Source organism: Solenopsis invicta, chromosome 13 (genome assembly GCF_016802725.1).
Source record: "Solenopsis invicta isolate M01_SB chromosome 13, UNIL_Sinv_3.0, whole genome shotgun sequence".
Classification (NCBI taxonomy): domain Eukaryota; kingdom Metazoa; phylum Arthropoda; class Insecta; order Hymenoptera; family Formicidae; genus Solenopsis; species Solenopsis invicta.
In genome coordinates, this window is record NC_052676.1 from 3,407,132 (window position 1) to 3,434,605 (window position 27,474).

The 27,474-nt window shown below is 35.1% G+C and overlaps 3 protein-coding genes across 17 annotated transcripts in view; 1 reads left to right on the top strand and 2 right to left on the bottom strand.

Annotated features, from left to right (window-relative positions):
- Positions 1-355: 355 nt before the first annotated feature.
- On the top strand, positions 356-23,679 carry LOC105202367 (protein lap1). 7 transcript variants are annotated; one of them, XR_005576170.1, is made up of 12 exons: positions 555-693; positions 1,241-1,411; positions 1,501-1,636; positions 2,310-2,611; positions 3,420-4,131; positions 5,009-5,199; positions 5,337-5,811; positions 6,269-7,107; positions 7,388-7,459; positions 7,555-7,733; positions 20,110-20,683; positions 20,834-21,484. XR_005576170.1 is itself a non-coding variant. In XM_011170838.3 (11 exons), exons 1-10 carry the CDS (start codon positions 679-681, stop codon positions 7,729-7,731), a joined length of 3,090 nt encoding a protein of 1,029 aa, XP_011169140.2. In that variant the 5' UTR covers positions 555-678; the 3' UTR covers positions 7,732-7,733; positions 20,110-23,679. The 7 variants fall into 7 exon arrangements, 6 of the variants coding, with proteins under 6 accessions (XP_011169143.2, XP_011169139.2, XP_011169140.2 ...); XM_011170838.3 differs by having other exon boundaries at positions 20,110-23,679; XM_011170841.3 differs by lacking the exons at positions 20,110-20,683; positions 20,834-21,484 and having other exon boundaries at positions 356-576; positions 7,555-13,636.
- On the bottom strand, positions 14,895-21,791 carry LOC105202368 (lipoamide acyltransferase component of branched-chain alpha-keto acid dehydrogenase complex, mitochondrial). Its single transcript, XM_011170843.3, is given in 6 exon segments — positions 14,895-15,219; positions 16,060-16,455; positions 16,827-16,856; positions 16,858-17,386; positions 18,012-18,136; positions 21,517-21,791. Coding segments are annotated over 6 exon segments (1,566 nt in total). The 5' UTR covers positions 21,766-21,791; the 3' UTR covers positions 14,895-14,982.
- Positions 22,634-27,474, bottom strand: part of LOC105202369 (metabotropic glutamate receptor) — a 50,973-nt gene continuing 46,132 nt past the window's right edge. For all 9 annotated transcript variants that reach the window (XM_039456762.1, XM_039456760.1, XM_039456761.1 and 6 more), the window contains one exon: positions 22,634-25,974. In XM_039456762.1, coding sequence (XP_039312696.1) covers positions 25,829-25,974 — 146 coding nt within the window. In that variant the 3' untranslated portion in view covers positions 22,634-25,828. The remainder of the gene's footprint in view (positions 25,975-27,474) is intronic.

Here is a 27,474-nt window from a genome sequence, read left to right on the forward strand (position 1 = left end):
CGCGCGAATCGGGCGACACGGATCCCCGCGATCGGCGTGCACGGCGCCGTACGTCGTACAATGAGGAGGGAGTGAGATATGCGCGTGGGAAGATCGGCGACGTTGACGAGGACGACGACGACGGCGGCGGCGGCGGCAGCAGCAGCAGCAGCGGCGGCGGTGACGAGGATCACGACGACGAGGAGGACGACGGCGACGGTGGTGGAGCGCCGACGGATCATCTCTTGACGTTCCTCGCGCCGGCGTCTCACGTCCTTCGCACCAGTGCGACGGTTCGCGGCGGTCGCTCCGGGTCCGCTCGCACGCACAGCAGGCCGAGGTCGGCGGGTCAGGCCTCCACCGCCACTATCATCATCACCGTTTGCGCCGTTTGCAATGCCGATACCCGCGGGCGACGCGACGACGACGACCCACGGTCGCTGCAGCAGCCCGCGGCGTCGCGGCGACACGGCAAAGACGCGGTGATACGACGATCGGCGACCGGAGATCGCGGCGGCGGCGGCGACGACGTTCACGCGCGCGGTGGGACCTCTCCCACGGTGGATCGCGGCCGGATCGTTCCTGAGACCACCGCAGGTAACGGTGCACTTCCTCCTGGGCATGAAACCGTTTGAGAGGCTCTCCAACTATGGTGTAATTTGTTTGCTGTGAACTATAATTCAATGTGAATATGCAAATATGAAAATACATAAGGTAAACAATAAACTGAATGTTGGACCGATGTCAAGAACATGAGAAATAAGAAGTGCTATTTTTTGTTTGAAACAAATCCTGCTGTTAAATGATATCAAATATATTTTTCACAGTCTTTAATTTAGTTTAATTCAGTTGAAAATACAAATGACGTATTTGACTTGTAATACATTTATTAATTATTTGTAATTTCAGATTTTTGGTCAAATTGTGTTCAATTTGAATAATCTAAATAAATTATAATTGAATAGTGTGATTTGTTACAAATAATGACGAAAGTGAAATTAAAAAGTAAAATTTTGTATGATATTTAATACTTGTTAGAATTGAACAAAAGACACTTATATATCAGCAAATTGTTGTTCTAAGAGGATAAAGAGATGAAAATAATATTACAAATTTGTGTTATATATTATAATTAAAGTTTTAAAGTTTTATAAATTATTTGTGCATGCAATAACTAAGAATTGAACTAAACTGTATGCAATTTGTCGTAATTTATTATAGTTATGAAATATTTTAACTAATGTGTTGTAATGTGCTGTAGTCGTACGCATATGAAATGGGTAGCTCTTGGTGGCAGTGCGCCGCGTGTCTGAGAGCTCAGGAAGAAGACATCTGCGAGCTACAGCTGAATCACTGTAATCTCTACGATGTACCACCCGATGTGTTCATTTACGAAAGAACGTTGGAAAAGTTGTATCTCGACGCCAATAGAGTGAGTGTTACAGTTACATTTCTCAAAACGAAATTGATCTGTGGATTCTCCGATGACATCTAAGTTTCTTTTTACTTATTTTTCTTCAGATAAGAGATCTTCCCAGGCCGCTATTTCAGTGCCACGAATTGAGAGTATTGTCGCTTAGCGATAATGAAATCACTACGTTACCACCCGCCATAGCGTCGTTGATCAATCTGGAATATTTAGAACTCAGCAAGAACAGTGAGTATTTGAATCCCATGTGTGAAATATCGTATCCCAAAATTTGCAATTTTGTGAGTTTTATGATACACTTTTGTTTAGAGTTAGGCGTTAAAATAAAATATAAATATAATGTATATTATATAATGTAAACTGTGTAAACTATATTTTACCTATCATTTACAGTAACAATCTATGAATCATAGAATATTCAGATTTCAGTAATAGTGAAAATTTATATTCTGTATTTTTTATTTTTAATATTATATATTTTTGCTTTATCATATATATATTTTTTTATTTTTATGTTTTATAACTTAATTAGTTTTATAACTTTATAATAATAATTTATACATTGCTTGTATTGTCTACATGAAAAAAATGTGTAAAGTCATGTAAATACAAGCCATGTAAAATATTAGAAATTGGGTGACACAATATAGAAAAAGTACAAAATTATTAATATATCTGATTTTAAGATTGATGAAATAAAAATATAATACTAATAAAGAAATGAAATATAATTTTCATTATTTCTAATGAAATTTGAATCGTCTATGATCTACTGATTATATTTTATATAGATGATATATAAAACCTAGTTTATGCAGTTCACATTGTATTAAATTATTTATATTTTACGTGTAAACGTCATACGTCATTATACTTAACTGTATATGTACTTCTGTTGCAGGTATAAAGGACTTACCAGACAGCATAAAGGAATGCAAGAGTCTTCGCTCGATAGATATCAGTGTCAATCCTTTCGACCGTTTCCCGGACGCTATAACACATATCGTCGGCTTGCGCGAGCTGTACCTAAACGACGCGTACATAGAATACTTGCCGGCTAACTTCGGACGACTGTCAGCCTTGAGGACGCTCGAGCTGCGGGAGAACAACATGATGACGTTGCCTAAGAGTATGAGTCGTCTGGTAAACTTACAGAGGCACTTACAGAGGCTCGACATTGGCAACAATGACTTCACGGAACTGGTAAGAGTCAATTTTCCTTACCTAATTACTACTGCTGTTAAAAATATACTTACTTTTTTATGCATGTAACATCTCAAAACATGCTGGATACTGTAGAAAAGACATTTGTAGTAACTTTACGACTTTTGATATTGTCTTTATAAGTTTGTAGTTCAAGTAAAGTCAATATTAAATAAATTTATAGATATGATGTTAATATTAATTCCGCTTAAGCGGCTTCTAGATGATCAATATTGAATATAGAAGCCTATTGTACACGAAATTGTTACATTAATTAGAATATAATTAATGTAATAATAATTCATATCTCATAATTACATTAAATTATGTTAATTAATTTGTATAGTTCAGTTTTAATTGTTTAGTTCAATATTCTATATTCAATATTATTGCACAACATAATTAATTATCTACTAGAGACTGCGTAATCAGAAAATTAATATTAAAATCATGTCCTTGAATTCAAATCGGATTTTGTTTAATATTGTACAACTTCTTCTAGACAAATCCAAAACAAATTTCATATAATTTTTTCACAATCAATATTGTGCAATGATATTGAGCCACTAAGTTGCTAATCTAGAAGCTGTTTTAGTTTTGGTATATAAAAAAAAGAGATGTTTTAAATATTATTACAGTTAATTATATATGTATATCTTTAGAAGAAATAAAGATATTCAATTACATATCTCTTCTCTATCAAAATTAAAGAGAAAAGTAGTGACAATTGTATCCGTTTTGTAGACTTTAATGGAATTTTAATCTTAATTTTAATATATTGTAGTTACATGTGTCTTGCTATTTTCAGCCTGAAGTTGTTGGAGATCTAATCAATCTTACGGAGCTGTGGATCGACGGCAACGACATTAGGCGCGTCCCGGCGAACGTCGAGCAGCTTTACCGCTTGAACCACTTCGATTGCACGATGAATGCGATACACGCGCTCCCGATGGAGATACGCGGCTGGCGCGACATCGCGATTATGAATCTGTCCTCGAACGAGATGTACGAGTTGCCTGACACGCTGTGCTACCTGCGCACGATCGTCACCCTCAAGATCGACGACAATCAATTGAACGCACTGCCGAACGACATCGGCCAGATGTCGAGCTTAGAGGAGCTTATAATCACTAAAAACTTTATCGAGTACTTGCCGTCTTCGATCGGCTTGTTGCGCAAGCTGCACTGTCTCAACGCGGACAATAATTATCTGCGCGCGCTGCCCGCCGAGATTGGCAGCTGCACGTCGTTGTCCCTACTCTCTTTGCGATCAAACAATTTGTCGCGCGTACCGCCCGAGCTGGGCCACCTGTCCTCGCTACGGGTGCTTAATCTTGTCAACAACGCCATCAAGTTTCTTCCGGTTTCCATGCTGAATCTCAGTAATCTGAAGGCGTTGTGGCTGAGCGACAATCAGAGTCAGCCATTGGTGCCGTTGCAGCAGGAGTTCAATTGCGAGGAGGACATGATGGTGTTGAGCTGTTTTATGCTGCCACAGAAACCGCGGCAGGACTTGGAGCGTGAGTCTATTGTTTGCGTTCTGTTGGATTTAAGTTGAAATTGCATACGAGCGAAGAAAATGCTAGTGTTTACTCTTACTTTACCTTACAAAGCAATGTTGAAAAGCTAACGCTATTGCCCCTTTTCTCTTTAGAGAATGTAGCTTTTTCATCTTTGTTGATTTTTGTTTATTCTCAGCGATCGGTATTTGGAGTGTTTTTATTAGCCCAATCACTCAGAAAATTTTATCTATTTTAAATTGACTAATTGATGGCATAGAAAATCGGGTGTCATTCGTCTTCGCTATTAATTCGATTGTATTGAACTTTGAATGTGTCTTTGTTAATACAGCCGTTTTGTGACAAAAATCTACGGAGAAGCAGTGAACGCTAGCTTTTCTTTGCTCGCATAAAATTTTTTTCTTAGTTGCGATTAATGTCTTTCCACAAATCTGATTTATCAAAAGTTGGCTTGGAAATCTTTAGTGGCTTCTATAAAAATAATTGCACTTCTTTCTTTAACATTAAACTTTATTTATACCTATCCGAACTAATAAAAAATCAGCTTCTTTCTTGCCTCAGTTTACACTATTGCAAAAAAAGCACGCTTTATCTGGCTTATATGTACCTTTAATTAACAATAAAGTACAATATTATTCACGCTGCTAGTAGAGGAAGAAGAAGAAGAAGGAGAGCAGGAAGACGAGGAATGAAATGGTAAGATATTAAGAAAATGGCGTCGAATAGTACGTTTGTTGAAAAACATCGCACGCATTCATCAGCATTTTATATTATTGCCCTCTTGTTCTCTCTTACGTTAATTATATTAATAGTGATAATTGCAATTTCAATTGTAGAAATATATTTTGTATAGTGATAGTTGTAATTTCAATTGTAGAAGTAGCGCAGACCGCGGGACCGATTTCGAGTTCGATCATCGGAAACGGCAAGAGGATATGTTTTGCTGCTGAAGTAGATTCCGAAGTCCCCAGGCAACTTCATCGAGCACCGACCCCTTATCCTAAGGAGCTACGTAATCTCGCTAGGCACGCTCGTAATCTGCATCATCAGTCCATTCACGATCAAAGAGTGAGTGCCTGTCATTTGTTCGCACAATCTTCTTTTGCCGAACAATAAATAAATTAAATATGAAAACGAATTAAGTATAAGAGAATTGCTTGTTGAACTTTAACATTGCCAATTGCACATTGTGTTTCTTGACACAGAGCACACCTTTGTCTACAACCTCTGTCGATCGTCACACGGTGAAGAACTACAGCAAGAACAACAGACCGACTGAACCCGGAGCGGCGGAGCACTCGGTGTCCGAGGAGTCGTCGGACGAGGCGAACAAGACCGTGCTGGCGAAGGAGAAAAACCCGGACATTCGGGAGGCGAAGTACATCCGCAATCCCACGTCAGACTACGTCGTGAAAGCGCCTACCGTGGCCGATTACGTCAATTCCACGTGGAAACCGGACGAGTACTCCAAGGCGAATACGGCGAAGATAGTGGAGTCAGAGAAGTTTATCGAGCCCTACAGGACGACGACGTCTGCCGATGTGACGGACGGCAAGTACGGAGAGCAGACGCGGATAGCCGTCGCGCCAAAATCGTGCGACGTACCGCCGGCACCGCCACCGTATCACATCGCGGCGGCGTTCTCCAAGAAGGCCGCCCTTTTTCAGCAGTTTAGTAATTGTACGTTACCAGTCATTAATACCTATGAGTTAAGGGATCCTAAAATAAATTTCAACTTTTTTCATTTTTTTTTCTTTATTAGAAGATATAGCTTTGAATTAGCTTTATAGTTTCAAATTTTTTTACACAATTAAAATACACAAAAATTAAAAGGACAAAGTGGCTTTTCTTAATGATTGTGTAAAAGGAAAATTAAATATACAATGTTATAAATTTATTTCAAAGTTGTATTAAACATTTTAATTTTATTTCTGAAATTTTAAAATTTTACATTTTTTCAAAAGAAGAATTTTTGTACAAAATTATAGCAAAATGTTTTATAAGAATGTTTATTTTTTTGCGCACACAAATATTTTTTTTACTCGTGTATTTTATCAAGTGCTGCTTGTCTCGTTTTTATACAAATTTAAAGAGAACAGAATTAAAATCTAACGTGAAATTTCATATCTTCTTTTAGCGGTTGAAGCAGATGCGCATCTGGCTCCACCTTCGTTATCTTTCAACTCGTCTTTAAATTCGACTGGGCCGGATGTAATAAAACAGAAAAACTTGGATATGAACGCGGAATTGGCGAAATCTGAGGAATGCGCATCCGTGTCATCGGACGATCGGGCAAATACTCTCGCTAATTTGAACGACAAGCCGACGGATAACGGACGAACGAGTTCTCTCGATCAGATCAGCACGGACCTGAGCTGCACATCGATCCCGGATCCCGGCGCCGAACTTGAGCCGAGCGATCGTGCCCTCAAACCGAGCAAGATTCCCGTTTTGAAGACGAAGCACACGGAGAATTCTGGTAACGATGCGAGCTCGAGCAGGAGTCCTTCACGGGAAGATTACGATGTGAGTAGAACGTTGAACGTGTATTCCGGCATACCCACGTCACCGGTCACGGGAAAGAAGTACCGAAGTCCGTTATCGGCGTCGGTGAAGCCGCTCGATCGTTCAAGAAAGCTGACGAACGGAAACACCTCGTTGAGCAACAGTTCGTGCGACAATGTCAGCATCTCAATTGACGCGCCGACGAACATTGGCGGTCGAGCGAACACCGTCACTTCCGTTCAAACAAACAGGAACGTTGACGCGTCGTTGAGCGTCACTTCACCCGCTACCGCTAAAAACGAAAGCAGCTCGGACCAAGACACACCAATCCACAGTACGAATGGCAAATCTCATGGCGATGCGAGTTTCAATGCCGAGAGCTTCAAAGAGCACAGTCCTGCGTCAAACGAGAGCTCAGAGAGGAAGCCGAAGTTCAAGTGGATGTTCGGCCCTCACAAAAATGCGAATGTGGTAGGTATATAAAAAATGAAACGTACCAAACTTTATTCTATGTGCGACATTTTTATATAAACAATTTTTTAGTATAACATTACAGGGAAACATAAAAATATATGTGGGGAAAAATGGGAGTTTAACAAAGTTAAATAAGAAGAAGATTAAAGATTAAATTTTGATAAATCATATCTGTGTTAAAAATATAATTTCTATGATTTTCTCTATAGTTGAAAGAATAATTTATAACAATTGTAGGCATACAGCGACTTTTTATGATTTTAATATTTCTTCGCAGCTGCCTGTTCAAGTGAAGAAGAATCCAGGTCTCGGTTTTAGCATAGCTGGTGGGGTAGTGGGTGCAGAGACCGTACGTAAAATATTTATATTACTGGCGAATAATTTACATTGAATTTTATCGATGCATTAAGAGGTACATGAGACCACATAGGCCTTTTGCCGCAGGGAATAATCGTGACGAAGGTGAATCCCGACGGGCCAGCTCAGGGCACTCTTCGGCCGGGAGACAAAATTTTAGAGGTGGACGGTATTGACTTCACCAAATCGGATCACAATAATGCCGTCGCCGTTCTGCGTGCCACCGGTGCTGTTGTATCTATGATGATAAGTCGCCATCAATGATTGTAAGTTAATTCGGAGGAACACAAAAAAAGGAAGAAAACTTTTTCTAATTCTTTTAGATCGCGTACGATCGCTTTACATACTTCACAGACTGAATACATTTTATATATATATAGCTCTATAATACACATATACATATATATATATAAATATATATTTAAATATATTCTTTAATCAAATCCGCAAAAATCGATACGCGTCACGTTCGCGTGAAAAATGAAAGAGACAAACCGAGAGCGGTCCGCGCAAATATCGCCGAGATTGTTCGTAATTGCTGTTGTGAAATCCGCAACGATATTTACGCGGACGGACGAAAACGGGACTCGCCCCGTATACACGTACATCTATATATTTGTGTCGAATAAGATTGTAAACAAGTTAGGATACACGAATATCGTTCGTTTTGCGATTAACGCGCGACAAGGTGATTGATCCTCCCCATGAGAATAATACTATAAAATATGTTATTTTTCAACAATCTGTCTGCGAGCGGATCGATCCGCTCGCTCATGTAACTCCTCTACGAGTAACTACGACTAGAACAATAATGTCTTTCCCAAAAGCTCTCTAATTCATGAGACACGCACATCCACGCGTGTTTGGACGATGATGTTGGTAGATTAGTCGATTTACATCTATATCTATATGCGCTCCCCCCGACCGGGAGCGCCGACAATGTGCCAGAAAAAAAGTACTATTTATTATCCATATACATAACATATTGAGAAAAAAGATATATATATATATACTATGCATATATAAATATATACATATATTATATATAAACAAATTTATCTGTGGACGGGGCCAGACGAGGTTTCCATAGATCCTAGGCGGTGTAAATAAGTCTCTCTCTCGATTGTTCCCTCGTGTCGAAGTGTTTGTTGATACCTCCATGAGGTGTTTCGACAATGAAAACCTTGTCCTCGAATTCGTGACTTAGAATTGATTTTTTTAAATACAGAAATATAAATGAATTTTCTTTAATAACAATTAAAAATGAACCAATTTTAAAGAATAAAAACCTTTTATTTTTTTAAATTTGTTACTCTTGTTCGATGAAATTTTAAATCGAGAATTATGTAACAGAAATTTTTCTTTTTTAATAAATAGAAAAATATTTAAAAATACATTTTTATTTGAAACATTAAAATTTTTATTTTTAATTAAATACTTTAATTCTTGATATACTAAATTGTAAGAATTATAAAATCAAGAATGATCAAATTTAATTTTGAATCGGACATTATAAAGAAATTTTTAGTTTTGAGATTAGAAGAATAATTAAAAGTATGTCTTTATTTAAAATATTAAAATTTTTGTTTTTAATTAAATACCTTAGTTCTTAAGATACTAAACTGTAAGAATGATAAAGCCGAGCGAGGCTTCTAATCAAATTTTTTGTCAAGAGAAAATCGGAATTTCTCCAGAAGTTCACGGACGAGGTTTGTCGAGAATGTTACGTGGAACATCCTGTGCGTATTCTCATCGTGAGATACACATGTCGTCGCGCTCTACTTCGTTGTAATCGAATCATTTCTAACTCGTGATCCGATCGCGCATAGCGATCTTTATTAGTTGTTAACTATAGTAATTGTTATTGCGTACGGCAAAGCTATAAATTCTATGAATTCGATGGGATACTATGAAGAGGAACGGTGTGAAATAACTCCGACCTGTGTTACGAGATAAGTGGTACCTCGGACGTTCAGCCGAATGTTCAGTTATGGATGAAACGTTCGTCTTCTTTATCGGGACGACACAACTCAAATGATATCCGTTTGTAGATAATCGAGCATTCAGGGTTTATTGATAATAATAATAATTGCGCCTCGCTCTGTGGGACCCTCGGCACACCCTCGTCTGGTTGTAGGAGAGAAAAGAAAATATTCTTCTATGTGCCGTACTTATATCGATAATAATGTTTCTACTCGTGTCAGTGTCAGTCCACGGACGTTCAACTAATTGCGGCGCGTATTATTCCACTACGGATCTCTCTTACTCTCTCTTTCTCTCTCGCATTTACGCCTTTTTCTCAGATTTACCTCCGTATCGTGAGAGTTCGCTGTTCGATCGTTAATTAATGAACCTTGAACACTGGCGCGTATGTTTCGCGACCTTAACGGAGGATACGTCGAATCCTTCAGTTGTTGTATTAAAGATATAAAAAAGGATATTCTTGTTCGTTCTTTTAATTAATATTTGATGTATTTAGTAATAGTGAAAAATGGCAAGAGTTTGATTAATAAATGTCTGTTAATTTCGTAAGTGCTCGCGTGGGCGTCGAACTGATCCAGACGCAAGCCACAAATTTACTAATAAAATATATTACGTAACAAAATATTGTTAAAAATATGGATCTCTTTAAATTTCTGTAAACGGTTGAAAACTGTTATTCTACGTTTAAAAACAGAGTTTCTCAGAGTTTATGATTAATTACAAATAAAAATAAATAGGAAAAGTCACACGAGCATTTACGGATTAATGAATAGATTAATAGATTGGACAACATACTTAGCGTTTATGAATTTTATGGTTACACTCATGTGTTTGCTATGTATGTATACACATATTTGTCATTATTTTATACGTGCGTGAATGTGCGTAAATTCGATGAGAGTTTCGCGCCAGTGTGCTCGAGGATCAAATAGATGTGTACGTGTACCGTTATTCGATCGTTTTTATCATTAATGTTCTTAGACTGTCGAGACCACGAAACGCCTTTTCGGAATTAACGCGACTGATTTAGCGAACTAATTTACGGTGTTCACTCGCGTTTCTTCCATTGATATCCAGTTGAAGGAACCAGCCTGTACCTTTCGTGAGGAACTGTTCCCCGCGACGATTGTTAGTCGAGCGTGATGTCGCCGAGCGGAAGACAAGACGCTTTTGCATGTCTCACGCCGATCGAAGAAAAGTGATAAGAGGAAAAGTCGCGGCGGAGAGGACAAGAGAAGCGTAGGACTGAAATAATATGGTAGCACAAGTAAAATCGTTATTCGGTTATATATATATGTACGTTGCATTTATATATATTTGAGCGCATTGTTATAATCTAAACTAGTGTGAATGCAAGACTATTTACGGTGTGCCAGGCGTTCCGCATCTCTCCTCCGTTAAATATCTCTTCCACGAGTCCCCGGATTCGCGATTTTACCGCGATAAATTGACTCTATCAATCTCTAATTACAGGATGTTTACTATTGGGAAAACGTGTAGCTTTCAGAGAATTTATTTTTTATTCTTGGAAATCTGCATTGCGTAAGAAATAATTAAATATTAGAAGAGAATGCAGTTTTGAGGGTATTTCAAGGCTAATATAAAATTGTCTTTAGACTTGCGAGAACGCTTTGTTTGACGCACTATCGGTTACTTTATCAAAATTAAAACTGTGATAACAGCAGAAGATTCATATCTTAAGAGAAGCGACCTACTTGAGCTGTGGTTTTAAATGTAGATAGTTACAACAAAGAAAGATCTACGAGAATTTTTTATACGCTAAGAATAGATCCATTCAGCACAGGAATGCGGCTTGTAGCACTTCCTTATTTCAGAGAATTGACTCAGTTAAGGGCGCGACTTTTATATTCAACATTGAACAGGGCGGTTGGATATTGAGGGACAAGTTTGTAGAAGCTTTTACAACTTCTAAATTGCATTCTCGATTGTTGGCCACGTTAGAAATATCAAAGTTGTTTTCAAAGATCCAAGTATCCAATAGAATTTTCACAGCTGAATAGGTATTTAAATATTCCTCGAGATTCCGAGAAGCGTATCATCTCTATTAATTGTATTTTTTACGCCTTGAATTTATACTTCCAGTGAGTTAAATCCGTATATGGCGGACAGATCTTTATGTGCCATATTTAGTTCATATTATTTTTGTTTAATACTTAAATTTAACATTCAAAATTTAACTGCCCTTTGTGATTGTGTAATTAAACGAAAGTTAAAATTTTAGAGTTGTGAATAAAATTCTTAGAAAAACCGGGAATTCTTAGAGAATTCCCTTATTAAATTTGAGTAAACATCCTGCAATTAGTAATTGTAATTTCATCGCCACAATTAATCGCTCTCTCTCTCTCTCTAAGAACTGACCAAGCTATTTAGTGTTACTGATCGAAGATCAAAATATTTTATTGCGAATCTGAAAGATCCTGTCTAAAGAATCCCGATCGATTGAAAATCTTGGACAAAAATGACAATCTTGATGACAGAGGAGAGATACCGAGGGTCTGGGATCGTGAGCGTTAGCTAATTAATTGTTGTTACTTAAGTTAGTGTCTGTCTACTTGTATCTTCGTTCTTCGTCGGTGTTACGTATCGTAAGGTTTTACCGGTAGGCTCACGGCCGTGTACCGATCAAAGCAGCCGCTTCGTATTTCGATTTCCGCGCGTCGGGAATTACAGTAGGATTATTCGTACCTAGTCAGACCTCGATAGCAGACGTTAGTGTTCGCCGATTCGTATCAATAGTTTCCGCCATCCTTTGCGTTGCGTCTCATGCGTGTGTTCGTTGTGTCACGCTAACGCGACGACCCGAACTTACAATCAGATTGTACTGAAGGTTCTTTGCGTATTTCTTTCCACTTCTTATTTATAGATTAGTTTCTTCACAGCTCATTAGCTCGTCATTCTTTTCATTCTGTTGCTGCATTTAATTCCGTAGAAATGATGGAATGCATTTGGGTTGATAAAAGAATTTGCTCGTTGCTTTTTTCTCGATGACTTCTCGATTAATGTATATTGCCACCAATGAAGATTAACTTTAATCTCGATCTGATTTATTTTCTTTTTTTTTTCAGTGTTTGAAAATTAGGATTAAAACAAGTGTTTTATCATATTTCAAAATTATCAATATTTCAAAATTAAACACATTTTTTTTTACTGTAAAGTTAATCTATATTGATTGAAATAAGAGAGAGAAATGGAGAAAGAAAGAGAAGACGAGCACTCTCTTTTTCTCATCAGCCTGATAATTATCTTTAGAATGTCTCAGAGGGACAGGGTGTAAACATGTTGGCTGACGGAGAAGTTTCCACTTTCATGGACCACGAACACATATTACTCTTTTCTACTACTCTAAACTAAACAGACTGACTACCTTTTGGATACCTATTACATGTTTAAACGGCGTGTTCCGGCCGAGGGTTTTCCGGTTCGGATAAAAAAATCGCCTCTGATCTCGGATGAGAGAATCTTCCAAAGCTTCATGTTAATTAATCTCGCAGTAACCACGTGCCGAACGAGAGCGCGAATTAAACGGGTACCGCGAGCCGGATCTTGTCCCTCGCACGGAAACGCCGTGAGCGACGCTCGCTATCGTTATTGATCGGAGTGAATTGCGAATCTTAAGAATTGAACGCGTGACTGAGGCTCCGAGTTGTACCCATGGGTGTATATACAATAAGCGACTAACTGTGCGTATGTAAAAAAAAAAAACGTTGAGAAAGCAATCAAGTGGTCGTACCATTTTACTTGCGATGTATTTTGCGTTTTTGCTCTTGTTTTTTTTATCGTATTGAACAAATTTTTGAGCGAATCGAAATATTTTCTTTTTTTGTGCCAGAGTGTTTTTTTTTTTGTTATATTTTTTTTATTCGACGATGGACGCGTTAAATAAATTGTGTTTTGCGACGTCCGCATTTATCCGGAGAACGATTTGTCTCTGTGAACGGTACAACCACTTCGTTAGCGTACGTTAATTATGATTGTCATTGTATGACTAATTTATAGTTTGTAACGGTGATCGATGTACAAACAGATAACTCACGTTCTACCGGACGTCGTCTTCTGATATATAATTACTATTGCATTTTGAATATGTTAGTGGAAGATGTCTGACCTTTAACGAGAAGTCCTAGTTGGTTGTGCAGCAATAAATAAATTAATATTTACGTACAAAGTGTTTGAGTTAAGTATCTGTAGCGTTTCACGCAGTGCAAATTTCATTCTGCAGCAAGAAATATCACAATGCGACCTTCTGATTGTTCTGTAAGAATGAAACAGGCTGCGCAGAAAAAAAATGATGTGCAGCATTAATGAAACAAATAACATTTTATTAAAACAAGTTAATAATGTTTTATTAATGCTGTTATTGAATTAACAACACTCAAAAAAGAAGTGTTTAATTTTAAGATATTAAAATGTTTTATTTCTATCCGATTTTCAAGTATTAAAAATGTTTTTTTTTTTAAATAATGTGGTTTAAAACACTTAAACGTTTAAAACTAAATTATTTTTAAGTATTTAGAAAGCAGAAATAGAAATAAAACATTTTAATATCGTCAAAATTAAACACTTCTTTTTTATAAGATTATCTTCAATTAAACTGTTGTTAATACTTTTTTTTTTGTGTGAAAAAGCATGTTCTTAATTTATTGAATCGTTTGCATATATTACATCGTATCTTAATGTAAAAAATTGTAGTTTTTTGAGACACTTTTAAAATTCAACGTTTATTTTATTATGTTTATACAAAAATCAATAACAAAATAGATATAATATTAAAAATAATGATATATTGGTTTTGAAAGATTCGAAATATAAAATAAACAGAATAAAATGTGAAGAACAAATCGTAAAATAGACAAAGAGGTAGAATAAAGTATAAAACTCGTATCGTTATGTAAAAGAACTATGTGAAAGAACTATCGCGAAAATAGTTCTCGCGAGATAATAGCACTTTTTCACGGTGGGATAGATTTGTAACTTGGAAAGATAACAACATGAAAAATTTATGACTTACTGGCATGAATTTTAATCCAAATGCTAATTCAAGTTTTGTTGCGTTTTAGTTATTAAATGCTATTAATTTGATAATTTAAAATAACATTTATTAAGATTTTTTTATATCAAAATTAATGGCAATTCCATTGTTCTGACACTATCCAGCCTTTAAAGTAAACATAAAAAAGTATTTAAAAAATTCTTCATTATGTGAATGTTAATGTAAGTACGAGTAGCATTCCAGGATTAAAATTTGATAATTTTGAAACTAAAACGTTATAGCAAAATCTATTTGCCGATCACTACATTTATATAAAAAAGACATCAATATGTACACAAAATTTATTCATGATGCTGAATACGTTTTGTTTTCTTTATACTTTTGGCTATACGTTTATCTTCAAGATTTTTTACCTGTTAGAAATTATGAAGGCGCGCGAACATCAATATTAATTTTTTTTTTTTTTTTCAGTAATGTAAGTGATGTAAGGATTAAAATCCTCGTGTGCCTTAAAGATGGTTTCATACGCCGATCATTAGATGTACCGGATTTTCCACATAGTGCTTCCACAGATTAGAAAAATTGGCCACCGTCACGCCGTCGATGACGCGGTGATCCGCGGACCAGCTAACCGACATAATTTGAGCCGCAACTACATTCCCCAGGTTGTCGAATCGCGGTAACTTCTGCGCCCTCCCGAATGCACCGATTATCACTTGCGGCGGCAGGATCACCGGTTTCGTGTACGTTCCACCGACCTAGAAATCGACAGTCGATTAAGTGACACGAAGACCAATAGTTTTGATTTCGAGAAATCTAATATCTAGAAGCAAAAAACAAGGAAAGAAGCAGGTATTAAATATGAAAAGTAAATTTGGATGTAGAAATGAATCTTTGACATCTGCGTTTAGCACTGCGTTTCATGTCGCCGAAGAGAATTTTCTTTTAGAATTTAATTTCAAAATCATGGTAAATGTAGTGACTTCAAAGAATTTTACTATACTTTTAATTAAATTTAACAAAATCGTTTTAAAAATTAAAATTGTTATAAATTTTATAATAGTTTAATTAAATTTAATTAAAATCAAATAATAAATTTCGAAGAATTTTATGCAGAATTTATGCAAGAATTTTCTGTTTTATTATAAAGCAATAAAATATTAAATAATTTCGTTAAATTTTATTAAAACTCTTCAAAATATATTGATCAAACTCTCGATCATGATTTTGAGGGTAAATTAAAAAAAAAATTCTCTTTGGGTGGACACACGGTATTAAAATATCTAAAAGTTTAGCTACAGATACAAATATGAAAATAATTTTGTTAGAACATCACACTAATGATATAGAACACTTGAACTATTTGCTAAAATGTCACAACGCTTTGGAACAATGCTCATCATTTTTTAACACTCTTTACAATCATTTTTATCTAATAACATTATTTTCAAATTTGTATTTAGCTAAATTTAAAAAACAAAGATAGATAAAAGACATGTTAATATTTAAAAATTAAATACTTTTTTTTTGAGTGTACTAATTTATAATTCATGTCGATTATGATTTTTTTTGTCTTCTGACGTGTGCGTCTCACTCACCACGCCTATGTTGGACAACGTGAATGTCGTGTCGGTGAGATCGGCGAGCGGTATCGACGACTTGCTGCCGCATTCCTGAAGCCTGTTGAGCTCTCGCGCGATCGCGAGAACGCTGAGATTCTGCACGTTCTTGATGTTCGGCACCACCAGGCCGTCCGGCGTGTCCATGGCGATGCCGATGTTGTGATTGTCCAGGACTCGTAGTGTTTGGCTTTCTTCATCGAGCCAGGCGTTCAACTTGGGATACTGTTCCAACGCCCGCGAGGCCGCCTTTATGAAAAATGGCAAAAACGTTAGAGAGACGCCCCGTTCCGTCATGTAGCTCTTCAGCTCGTTTCGATGGCGCATCACTTGGTCCACGTTGCACTCGTCGCTGTAGACGAAATGCGGTATACTCTGAAAGAGTAGAGAAATTCAAGATAAAGATAAAGTTGCTCTCTGATAAATGATTGACACAAGAAAAAAAGAAGAAAATTGATCAAAAAATTTGAATTGTAGGGACAATTAGAAATTGGGGTTGTATTAGAAATGAAAAAGAAACAGAAAATTGAAGCAGAGGATTTAGTGCCCCTTCAAAAGAAAGATTTTAGGATCTCTTAGACTTCACAAAAAAGGTTGCTAATAGATTAAATATATATAGAGACAGATGTAATAATAATACTCAAGTGCTAACAATAGCAATAGCGAATTTTAAGAAAATTCGTACACAATTTAATCGTTAGATTTAAAATAGACGTTTATTTCTCTTTAACGTCTCGATGACTCACCAAAGATTTCGTCATAGTTTTCCACATGTGTCCACATGTGTTTTGAGTATCCCTTAAGACCGACCGTACTTCCCGTCATGCTCGTGGACGACGGAACGTCCGCCTTGGCTCTCACGTCCGCGGAAGTTGTCTGCAAGTGTGCCAGTATGTCCTCTTTGAGCACTCTTCCACCCTTGCCGGTCGCTGTTACATTCTTCAGATTCACGTTGTTCTCCTTAGCTATCCTCCTCACCGCCGGAGTCGCCAACACCTTCTCTTCCCTCGAGGTAGTGGCCTCCTCATCTGTTCTACTCTCCCTAGTCACCGAACTGTCGGTCGTTTGGTTCTCAGTGCTCTTCACGGTCTCTCCCGTGTAATAGTTGTCCACCGTATCGTCGTCCGAATCGTTCTCTAACTCGATGTCACACAACACCGTTCCGACCAACGCGACGTCGTCTATTTTGTAGTGCAAAGTCTTGATAAGGCCGGTGTAACGACTCGTGATGGTCACCGAGGCCTTGTCGCTCTGCACCTCGCAGATGTTATCGAATTCGTTCACCTGGTCCCCGGGTTTCACGAACCTGTATAGGAAAAAGAATCTGGTTGCATAAATTGAAAATGTGATAGATTGAACTAAAAAGACACAAATTAGATATATATTGTTAAAATCTTGATTTAGACAGGTTAATATTTCTTTAAATTAAATCCAGTTAAAGTTAAAGGCTTGTAAAATTAATTTTAAAAAACATATTTTATATTGAATTATAATTTTTATAAACAATTTTAAATTAAATAACAAAACAATAGATTGTCAAATAATTTTATTTTTAAATGAAATTTACATGAGAAAACAAAGAAATATCGTTTTTTATACGGAAATGTATTCTTAGTTTACGATTCTTTTTACATAGATTAATTCAACATATCGATATCGAATTTAAAGAAGTTTTTGATACCAAATATTTTAAATATATCGGAAATAAAGAAAACTTTTGCAGTTTAAATAAAAAACATTTGTGATAACAAATATATTAAAAGCTAAAGAATTTTAGCATTACTTTTAAGATACCGTTTCGTTCATGCAAATCCGAAATTTAAATTCAGAGGATATATTTTGCGTATTCAGAATACACATCTTTAAATATATTTTTATACCTTATTGTAAAGACACATTTTTCCGCGGATCGCATCAAATTTTTTACGTACCATTCCTTCACTGTGACGTCTCGAATACCCTCCCCGATGTCCGATAATTTGAAAGGTACGATTTTACCGAAGCGAAATGAGCTCACAGACAAAAGTCGTCGTATCGGATCTCGCGATCGTTCGGCCTGTGCAAACAAAATTTTCGCCAGTAATAAAAAAGTGCATAATGATAATAATAATTTAATTACTCTGCGGTGCGATGAGATAAGTAAAATACATACAGTAGACAGTAATCTATACGAAAAAAAAACGTCAATAATTATTCGTGCAAAAATTGATTTAAATCCAATTATTGGATTAAATGTTATTTATTTAAAACTGTAGCAAAATACAGTAATTTTCGCTGCAAAAACCATTATGAATCAAATTTTTCATCATTTTCTTTTTTGTGGCTAGTTTCAGAATCAAAATTCGGACATTTGTGACCAAAATTTTGTGTAGTTGTGATTAGGAAAAAAAAAGAATAAATTTAGAAAAGCCTTCAATTTTTTAATTTCGATAACTTAAAACTCTTATGATATAGTCAAAAAATATCCTTAAGAAAAAGTTTACGAAATGGCACGACAAAATAATATGAAAGGAAATAAAGATGGAGTAATGAAATAACATATAATTAATTGAAATGTCCTCTCGATTTGTAATTCAATTGGGATAGATCGGGGTAAACGGCGTGTGATCGGTTTTGATCGATTCGAAAACAATTTGTTGCTTCGTTTACAGATAATGTATTTTCTTACTTTGTTGATTTACTCGTTGCTTCACTCGTTTATACAAGCGGTTCTACCTCTACTACATTGTTTCTTTTCTTAACCTGGGAATGGTCACCTGGTGCGTGGTTTTTATATCCCAACAGAGAAAAGTTCAGTGGCAGTAATTTTCTCTACTGATTGAAAATCTATATATCTGTACTTTTTTTTATTTCTTCGTACTTTTCATAAGAAAATATTGATATAAAATATAGCGATCTTACATATTAGACTTGTAAAACAATCAGTAATGTGCAATGATTTTTTTTATTGTAAGTAAAAAATCTCTCGGGTATAAAAAATCTCTCGTTTACGCAGGAAAAGAAAACTGAATAACCATTTCCAAGATGATTCTCGATTTTCTCCTCTCCACCGAGAAGGACTGTAATTTATTTTTCAATTTTCGTCACAGCACGGAGAAGAGAAATTTACCGATACACCAAAAATAATATTTAGATGTTTATGTGAATCAAATTTTGTTAGTTTTTTTTTTATAGGCAACAAAAATATTTGTTGAAAAAGTTGATTTTATTTATTGAAGGAGTTTCGTTAAACTTGCAAGTACAAACAAAACTTCACCATTTTTCTCTCATTTTTTATTCTTCAATTTTATTTATTCTCATACCGACGTTTTGCTAGTGACGATTTTATTTTAACAGCAAAGTGCGTTTGTTATGAATGTACTGCTTGCTTTAACAGATACATTAACTGTTTGTTTTAACTAGTTATGGTGTTCGAAAAATTTGAACGAATTTATTCAGTAAACTTTTCTCCATTGTGTCAGCAAACCGAATTTGAAATATCAAACAATTATTGTAGCGTTTAAAAATTCAATAAAAATTTGCAAGCAATATTTTCAGCCGTCACGAATTGCGTAGTTAAAATCTTGAAGCATACTACACGCAATTATGTATGCAGCACGTATGTAGAATTAACTAATAATCTAATAATTGTAAGTTTTAGACCCTGCGCAGAATAGAGAAATATTAGATATTAAGAATAGGAATTAAAATTTTAGAATCAGTTTTCTTAAGGAATATTAATTATAACGCACAATGGATACGAATAAAACACGAGACACAAATGTGTCGTATAAGATACAACGTAACTTATTATTTATCTGTAGTGTTCATTGAGAAAACTGATTCCAAAATTTTAATTTCTATTCCTAAAATATTCCTTTATTATATGCAGGGCTTTAATTGTAATTAGTAGATTATTATGAATTATTGTACATGAAAAGAACGATTTTGCTGAAATATACAGATCTGAAAATATTGAAAATATATGAAGTGAAAACCTTTGTAATTTTTATATCTATTATTTGTGTTAATTTGTTAAATTATTTACAGTACGAGAAAAGTGAAGAAGCTGCAGAATCAACACGCTGGCGTAATCGCGGAGTACTCCTACGGGGAAGACTTTACGAACAACTTATTCGTTAATAAAAACTTTTGCAAGTTTTTTACTTCTTAAATCTCTCTCTCTCTCTCTCTCTATTATTGGTATTTTTCAAGCTTTTAAAAAATATTTAAAGAAATAATTAATTTTTAAAATTTTATAAAGCGAGATTATCTTTTTCAGATATTCTTCTTTTCCGTCACATCCAGTCCCCTCACTTTCCAATTTTTACGACTACCACATAATTTGTAAAGAGTCTGAGAAGGCTGAAAGAGACCTAAATTCATATGATTGATTATAAATGCTCTTCTTTAATTATTTCTTGATATTTTAATATTTCTATTACAATATGTAAGACTAGACTATGCTATGTCTCGCATATGTCCAATATTAAATAAATTTTATTTTTACGTTCAAGGTTTGCAGTAATAATGATTGATTCTGTAGACTCAAGAGTATTATTTCCCGAATTGCCCTTAGCAGTTTTCTATCTTCTTCACGTGTCATACGCCTGTCAGCGCATAGGTGATCTCTCTTCTGCATATATCCATAGATATATGGAAGTTACAATTTTAATACCGTTTCGAATGATATTTACTTCTCATATAATATTCATACAATATTATCAGGAGTGAACATATAACCATTTTTTATTAATATTAAATAATATTTCAGGAATACTATGTAATAACTTATAAGGAAAAGTCTTCATCTTCATCTTTCGTTCAAAATTGGCCTGAAGATTATTGACGTGGATTACATTGCCATCCTCTTGTGACAGATAAGATCGCCTGATAAGATGGAAGAAATAGGCGTCAAAAGGTAACGCGCTAATGAAATTTTCATTCTTTTCTTTTTAAATTTTTGGCGACGCACAGACGTCACTGTGCGCTTTACGACCACCACTCTCAACGTGGCGGTGTCAGAGTTCAATTCGACGCGCAGTCTGTTGTTGAGCAGCGACCGGCACGTGGCGCGTTCTAATGGAGCAGCGCGCGCACTCGCTTCTGGCTGCCTGTTTTTCGCCTTCGCTGAAGTTCTTTCATACTGGCCATCTCGCCTTCGATTACTTTCCGTTCACTCCTTTTTACACGTATCTCTCACCAAGAATTTAACCGCAGATTCCGGTCGGGAGAAATTGAAGAAAAGACTTCTTCTTTTTCATTTTTTAGTCGCATCATCAACACGCACACGTATACGTACACACATGCTCCCACCAGCGTGCAGTAGCTCCCACTGGGGATCAAAATCGACCTTGCAGACAGCCAATAAAGAAGGCGGTTTATTAAAGTTTAATAAAGAAGAAGAAACCTTTCATTTGTTAAACTTCACTGGCATGAATATTTCTTTTCACTTACCAGTCGCGCGACCGTCAGCAGACGCCAGGGAAGAGCCATGATCTCGTCTGGTCTGTTCTGGTCTGTCTGGCCGATGGAGGAGGAGTGCAGTGGAGTGCAGAGAACTCCGGAATACAACACGAGTCTGGGATCGCGTGAGTTCGGCAGTGCTCGTATTAACGATATGACGACAGTAGAACGTCCCGGCGCCGTTATCGTAGGTACGCACATGTACGATACGAGCGAGGCCAAAGAAACGTGTTTATTCATATTTATGTAGATAGAGCATTATGCAATTGTGTGAGTCGACGAAATGAAACATATGATCGACTCGCGGTCTACGCGCGGGAGATTATCGCAGTATTTAAAAGTTAATTATCAAATTAACTTGAATCTCGGTTTAACTTTTCTCTTTTAATTCTTATAATTAATGATAAAAAGGTAAACTGAGAGATTAAAGTTGATCTAAATTATTGTAGAAATTAACATGAGTGATTATTTCGTTAACATAATTAGAACTTATTGTTGCTTGTAGAAATATACGAATCACGCGTTTGTGAAGTTGAATCGAAGCGAATCGAAGTGATCTGAAATTTTCTTCGAATCAAATTGTCCCTGATTTACATTACATGATAATTTAAACACAATATTGCTACAATGTTTCAGCAATATTGCAATAACGTTAATACAATATTATATATGTTGCTGCAATGTTACTGCAGTTACAATTAAGCGGGCATTTTATCATTGCTGCAATGTTGCGATTTTTTTTTTTTTTTATGCTCTATGGGTATAATCTAAGTTAGATTATTAGTAATTTTTTTTGCAGTGTACCGATTCTACGCTTGCCTCGTGAACTTTGCTCTCGATCTGATAACCGATGCAAAAGAATGCATCGATACGCGAATACTCTAAGAAGGAAACCATAGGCGCCGAAATTCATCAAATTATCGAATTTCGCATTTACGTCCGCCGTTCGCGCGGATCGTTGCATCTAATTTCTTAGAAAGGACGATATATGTGGCGAACGTTTACTCATTCCCCTCCCAAGTCCGGCGGGAAATTGAACTCGCCGAATTCATATCGCTTTTCAGGGATGATGGATAACGGGCGGGAATGAATCACACACTCTCCGACACGCCATTCAATAATTGTTTTATTCCAGATCCCATCTATCTCTCTTTCTCACCGCGCTCGTTACAATAGAAAAGATATTAGTATATTTTTCTCCCCTTCTCTCTCTTTCTCTTTCTCTCTGTCTCTCCCTCTCTTTCATTCTTTTTTTTTGTACGTCACTTTGACTTTGGCGGCCGCGGGAGTCGATTTAATCGCCATTACAATATTAACGCTCTTCCTCCTCGGTTATTCACAAAATTGATCAAACGTTCCAAAAATCCTATGAAACCCGACGTAATAGGAAAAAGGGAGAAAAGAGAATAGACGGCGATTACGTGTATATAAAAGGAATTTTCTCTTTATGCGCTTATCGCGGAAGGGATACAATTAATATATTTCCAAAACGAGAGAACGAACGTTCGAGGTGAAAATTTCGCGCGATTTCCGAAACCCTCGATTGCAGTTTCGCGAGTTGCTTTAAAATGTGTGTAGGAAAAAGTGGTAGGAGGGCGAGAGGAATGGGGGACCGAGAAACGAGTCGTAAACATTGTGTGTGTTTCCGTATAATAATTCCAGCATATACAAAGTTGCAGTTACATAAATGTTATGTTGTAATTTCTCCACTCAATAAGATAGCTATTATATAACACACCTGTTATGTAACAATTACATTGTTGAAATTATTATGGGAAATTACAAGTAACATTTATATTACTGTAACTTGGTGTTTGCTGAGATCTCGACATTCCGGGGTAGGTTAATTGCTCGCTTTAAGTACATTTATTTATTGTCCACTGTATACGATTATCTCGTCGGAAGGCGCTCTCGGGAAGAAGGGTTTGTGGAAGGTAAGGGGATTGCACCGGTGTTGAACCTGTCCGATAAATAAACGAGGAGTTAACAAGGTGGAAGGATGATGCGCGAGATCAACATTTACGCTCCTAAATCGAAATCATACAAGTCACGGGGTGCTCACGACTAGAGTTAGTGGGTCACACAGTATACACTTGCTCGATAAATGCACGTACACGTATGTGTGTGTATCTTTTTCATGCGCATGTGTGTATGTGTATGTGTACATGTGTGTATGTGTATATATACATATATAATTTATGCACAAGGACAACAGTAACAATAACGACAACAGCGATCGTAATAATGAGATCTTTGCACACCGAGATAAAAAGTTGTTAACTTGATTAAATTTCTTCAGTGTTTATGTATACAAGTTAAATATATAAGTATTTGAATTAAGAAAATTTCATTCTAGAATGCTTAATTAAATTTCTCAACTTGATTAAATTTTTTTAGTTCAAGTATTTATTTAATTTAAATGTATAAATACTTGAAGTAAAAACATTTAATTCTAGAATGCTTATTAACTTCCTTAAATTTCTTCAGTATTTACGAATTTAAATTAAACATTTGAATATTCGAATCGAAAAAATTTAACTCTAAAATGCTTAATTAATAATTAAAAGCATTCTAAAGTTTTTAGTTTAAGTATTTATATTATTTAAATTAAGTACGTAAATACTGAAAAAATTTAATCAAATTAAAAAATTTAATTAAGTTAATAAGTAAGATAAAGTGAAGTAAATCGAATCTTATTTCAAATACTTTTTTAATTTAAATGAATGGTTTAGAAGATTTGCTTGCCATTTATTATGTCAAGTTATTATAAGAAACCGAAAATGTGACAGGAATTTGATAGTTCTCTGTTATAATATTCATAGAACAGACGTGAATGTGTATTTTCAGCCATCGTGCGAAAATTTTGTCAAAAATAGATAATCCTTATTAATCATTGTGTAAAAGGTGTAAAAGTTTTAAAAGGTAATAATTGGTTTAAGATACATTAGAAAATTTATAGGCATTAGAAAATTTCATGCAAATTGATGTGTTTCTCTTGTTTTATGTCATCCTCTTTTTGCTTCCCTTTTATTTGAATTTTCACAAATCTTTTTCAATAGAATTTTGCTGGTTTTTATTCAATATTTAAAAAAATACATTAAAATCTTGCAAAAATCTAAAATTCTATTTAAAAAAACCGACAAAAATAGAAGAGTTCCAATTTGGAACAGGAGATGGTCTGATTTGGAATCACTGAAAACAGTGTATTTCTATTTTCCATTATAGTTCAATATAGGTGAGAGATACATCAAAAATAGTCTGCAGCAAAAATGAAGGGAATTTAATTATCTTTCCAACAATATTTTCAGTTTAATGATCAGACTTCACTTTTTATATAGAGCAAAAACAGTAAATAGATTTAATTAACCCTATTTTCCACTATATTTAATTCGAATATATGAATACTGAAGAAATTTAATCAAGTTGAAAAATTTAATCAAATTAATAAGTATTCCGTAATTAAATTTTTTTAGTTCAAATATTTATACATTTAATTTAAATACCCGGACTGAAAAAATTAACTCTAAATTATTATTAATTTGATTAAATTTCTTCAGTATCCATGTATATAAATTAAATATACATACTCGATCTGAAAAAAATTTAACTTTAGAATGCTTTATTAGCTTGATTAAATTTTTCGTCTTAATTAATCCTGGAGTTCTATGAGTGAATTTTTATGTTAATTTAAGTTTAATAGCTAAATTTTTATTATTAAAATTTTGATAGTTTGAAAAAATATTTTGTTTATATTAAAATAGTGTTAGTTATTTTAACACCTTGCAACCTATATAATAGAAAAAGTTTTTAAAACATTCTTGATTATGTGGATAATTTCCACTAAATTAATGTTAATGTAAAAAAAACATGAATAACACTCTAGGATTAAATTTTTATAATTCAAGTATTTACGTATTTATTTTTTTGTTTTTATATATTTATTTATACTTGAATTAAAGAAATTTAATCAGGTTAAAAAGTTTATTCAAGTTAACAATTTTTTTCTCAATGCATCTGTGTTTCTCTCTCTCTCTCTCTCTTTCTCGATTGACAATAGATGCTGTGAACGATAACGGTGGCAGGGCGCTCAGCGTCCTCGCCGATAGCGACTCTCGAATTTTTCAGTTCGATTATCAATCTCCCCGATAACAGATTAAAATTTAGACTTATCAATATTATGCAGTTTGCATATTTCCATATTTTCAATGTCTCTCCAGAAGTCCAGATGCGCTTCTGCGGCGCGTCCAACGGTAGCCGCTGCTGTGCGTGTCTCCGTGCACCTCCAAGTAGTCATAATGAGAATTTATAACTGCGCCACTTGCTCGTTATTGGTCTTGCTGGTGGTGCTGGATGTCAGGGAGATCTCAGTGACCCCGACCGACGTCCGCACCGCCGCGGTCAGGGCGCCCTGCAGGGGCACGTTCTCGCTCGCCGACTCACAGCCCGTGTCTGCAAAAGTCGAAGGGTTTATCAGTCATCAGGGTCAAAATGCTAGAATTGGAACACTTGTCAATTTCAATTGTTAAATACATATAGTTAAAAGAAATATTTTTTATGAAAAATTAAATATTTCTACGAAAAAGTAAATATTAAAACAAAAACTAATAGTTTCTATAAATTTTTATTTTTAGTAGAACTTTGTAATTATTCACTGAAATTTTTTCTGTCAGGACCCGGAGGAAAACATTTCTATGAATAAGTACGAAGTTCTACTAAAAATATTGAAGAAATTTTGTAGAATTTTTTTTGTCACAGGACAGTCAGTTAGTTACTGCCAATATTCCTATCACACAGCGATACTGATGTTCGAGAATCAAGACATCTGGATCACTGTCAGTATTCTACATCAATCCATCAATATTAACCATAAACGATCAATAATATTATTAGGTATTTGTTGTTACTGACAGTATCATTGATCATGTAAAATCCCTATTAGAGGTGTCCTGAATGTATTATCGCGCACATTCGAATCCTTTCCACCTCCCACGCAATCAGAAAGGTAATATGGGTTTTCCATCGTTCGAATGTCAACACGTATCGTCGAGATAAAATAATTGGATTTTATCGCCAATCCCCCGCGTTGGCGCACCGACATTCCGCCGCTGGCGGCAAAAACTTTGTTATGAATAAAATGATTTCAGTAATAGACCGAATCTCTGTTCCCGCTCACCGAGGAAAGGCCTCGGGGAATACCCTCGTTACCTCGTCGCAGTCATATCGAATTATGACGTCGGAAGCGAGAAGTCGGAAACGAATCTCCCACTTGCAATCGCGGAAAAGAGACCACTCTTTTTTTCCTCGCACAGAAAAAAAATATTAAAACTAATCATATTACGCTGTCTAGATAAAATTGTTATAATAATGAAATAAAAACATAATATTTTCCTGAAATTTAACATTATGAAATTCTTTGAAGAAGATTAAATTATAAGCAAGAGTATTTTTGTGTTTGATTTATGCATGAATTTAATTCCTTACTTATATGAAACAATGATTATTAAATAAAATATATTAGTATCAGAGATTAAGTGATATTAGTATAAGATTATCGTTGATTCATACATATGTGTAAATTGGAATATAATTTCTTGCATATGAAACAATTGTTTAAATAGAATATATTAATTTTAATTTTATACTAGTATATTTTATTCAATAATTAATGTTTCATGTGTAAGCAAATTTTTTTATAATATATAAAATAATGATTGTGCTTATATAAAATTTTATCGTTAAAGAATTTCATAATCTTAAATTTCATTAAAATGTTGTATTTTTATTTTAATATTTTAACAATTATCCAAAGACCACAATAAGATTACTCTGATAAGAATAATATTAAAAACTTCTAACTCTTGGTTTAATATTGTTTTCTATCTCATATTTTTTTTCTCCTTGATTCATGAAAATTATATTGAATAATGGGAATATATTTTTCTTGATACA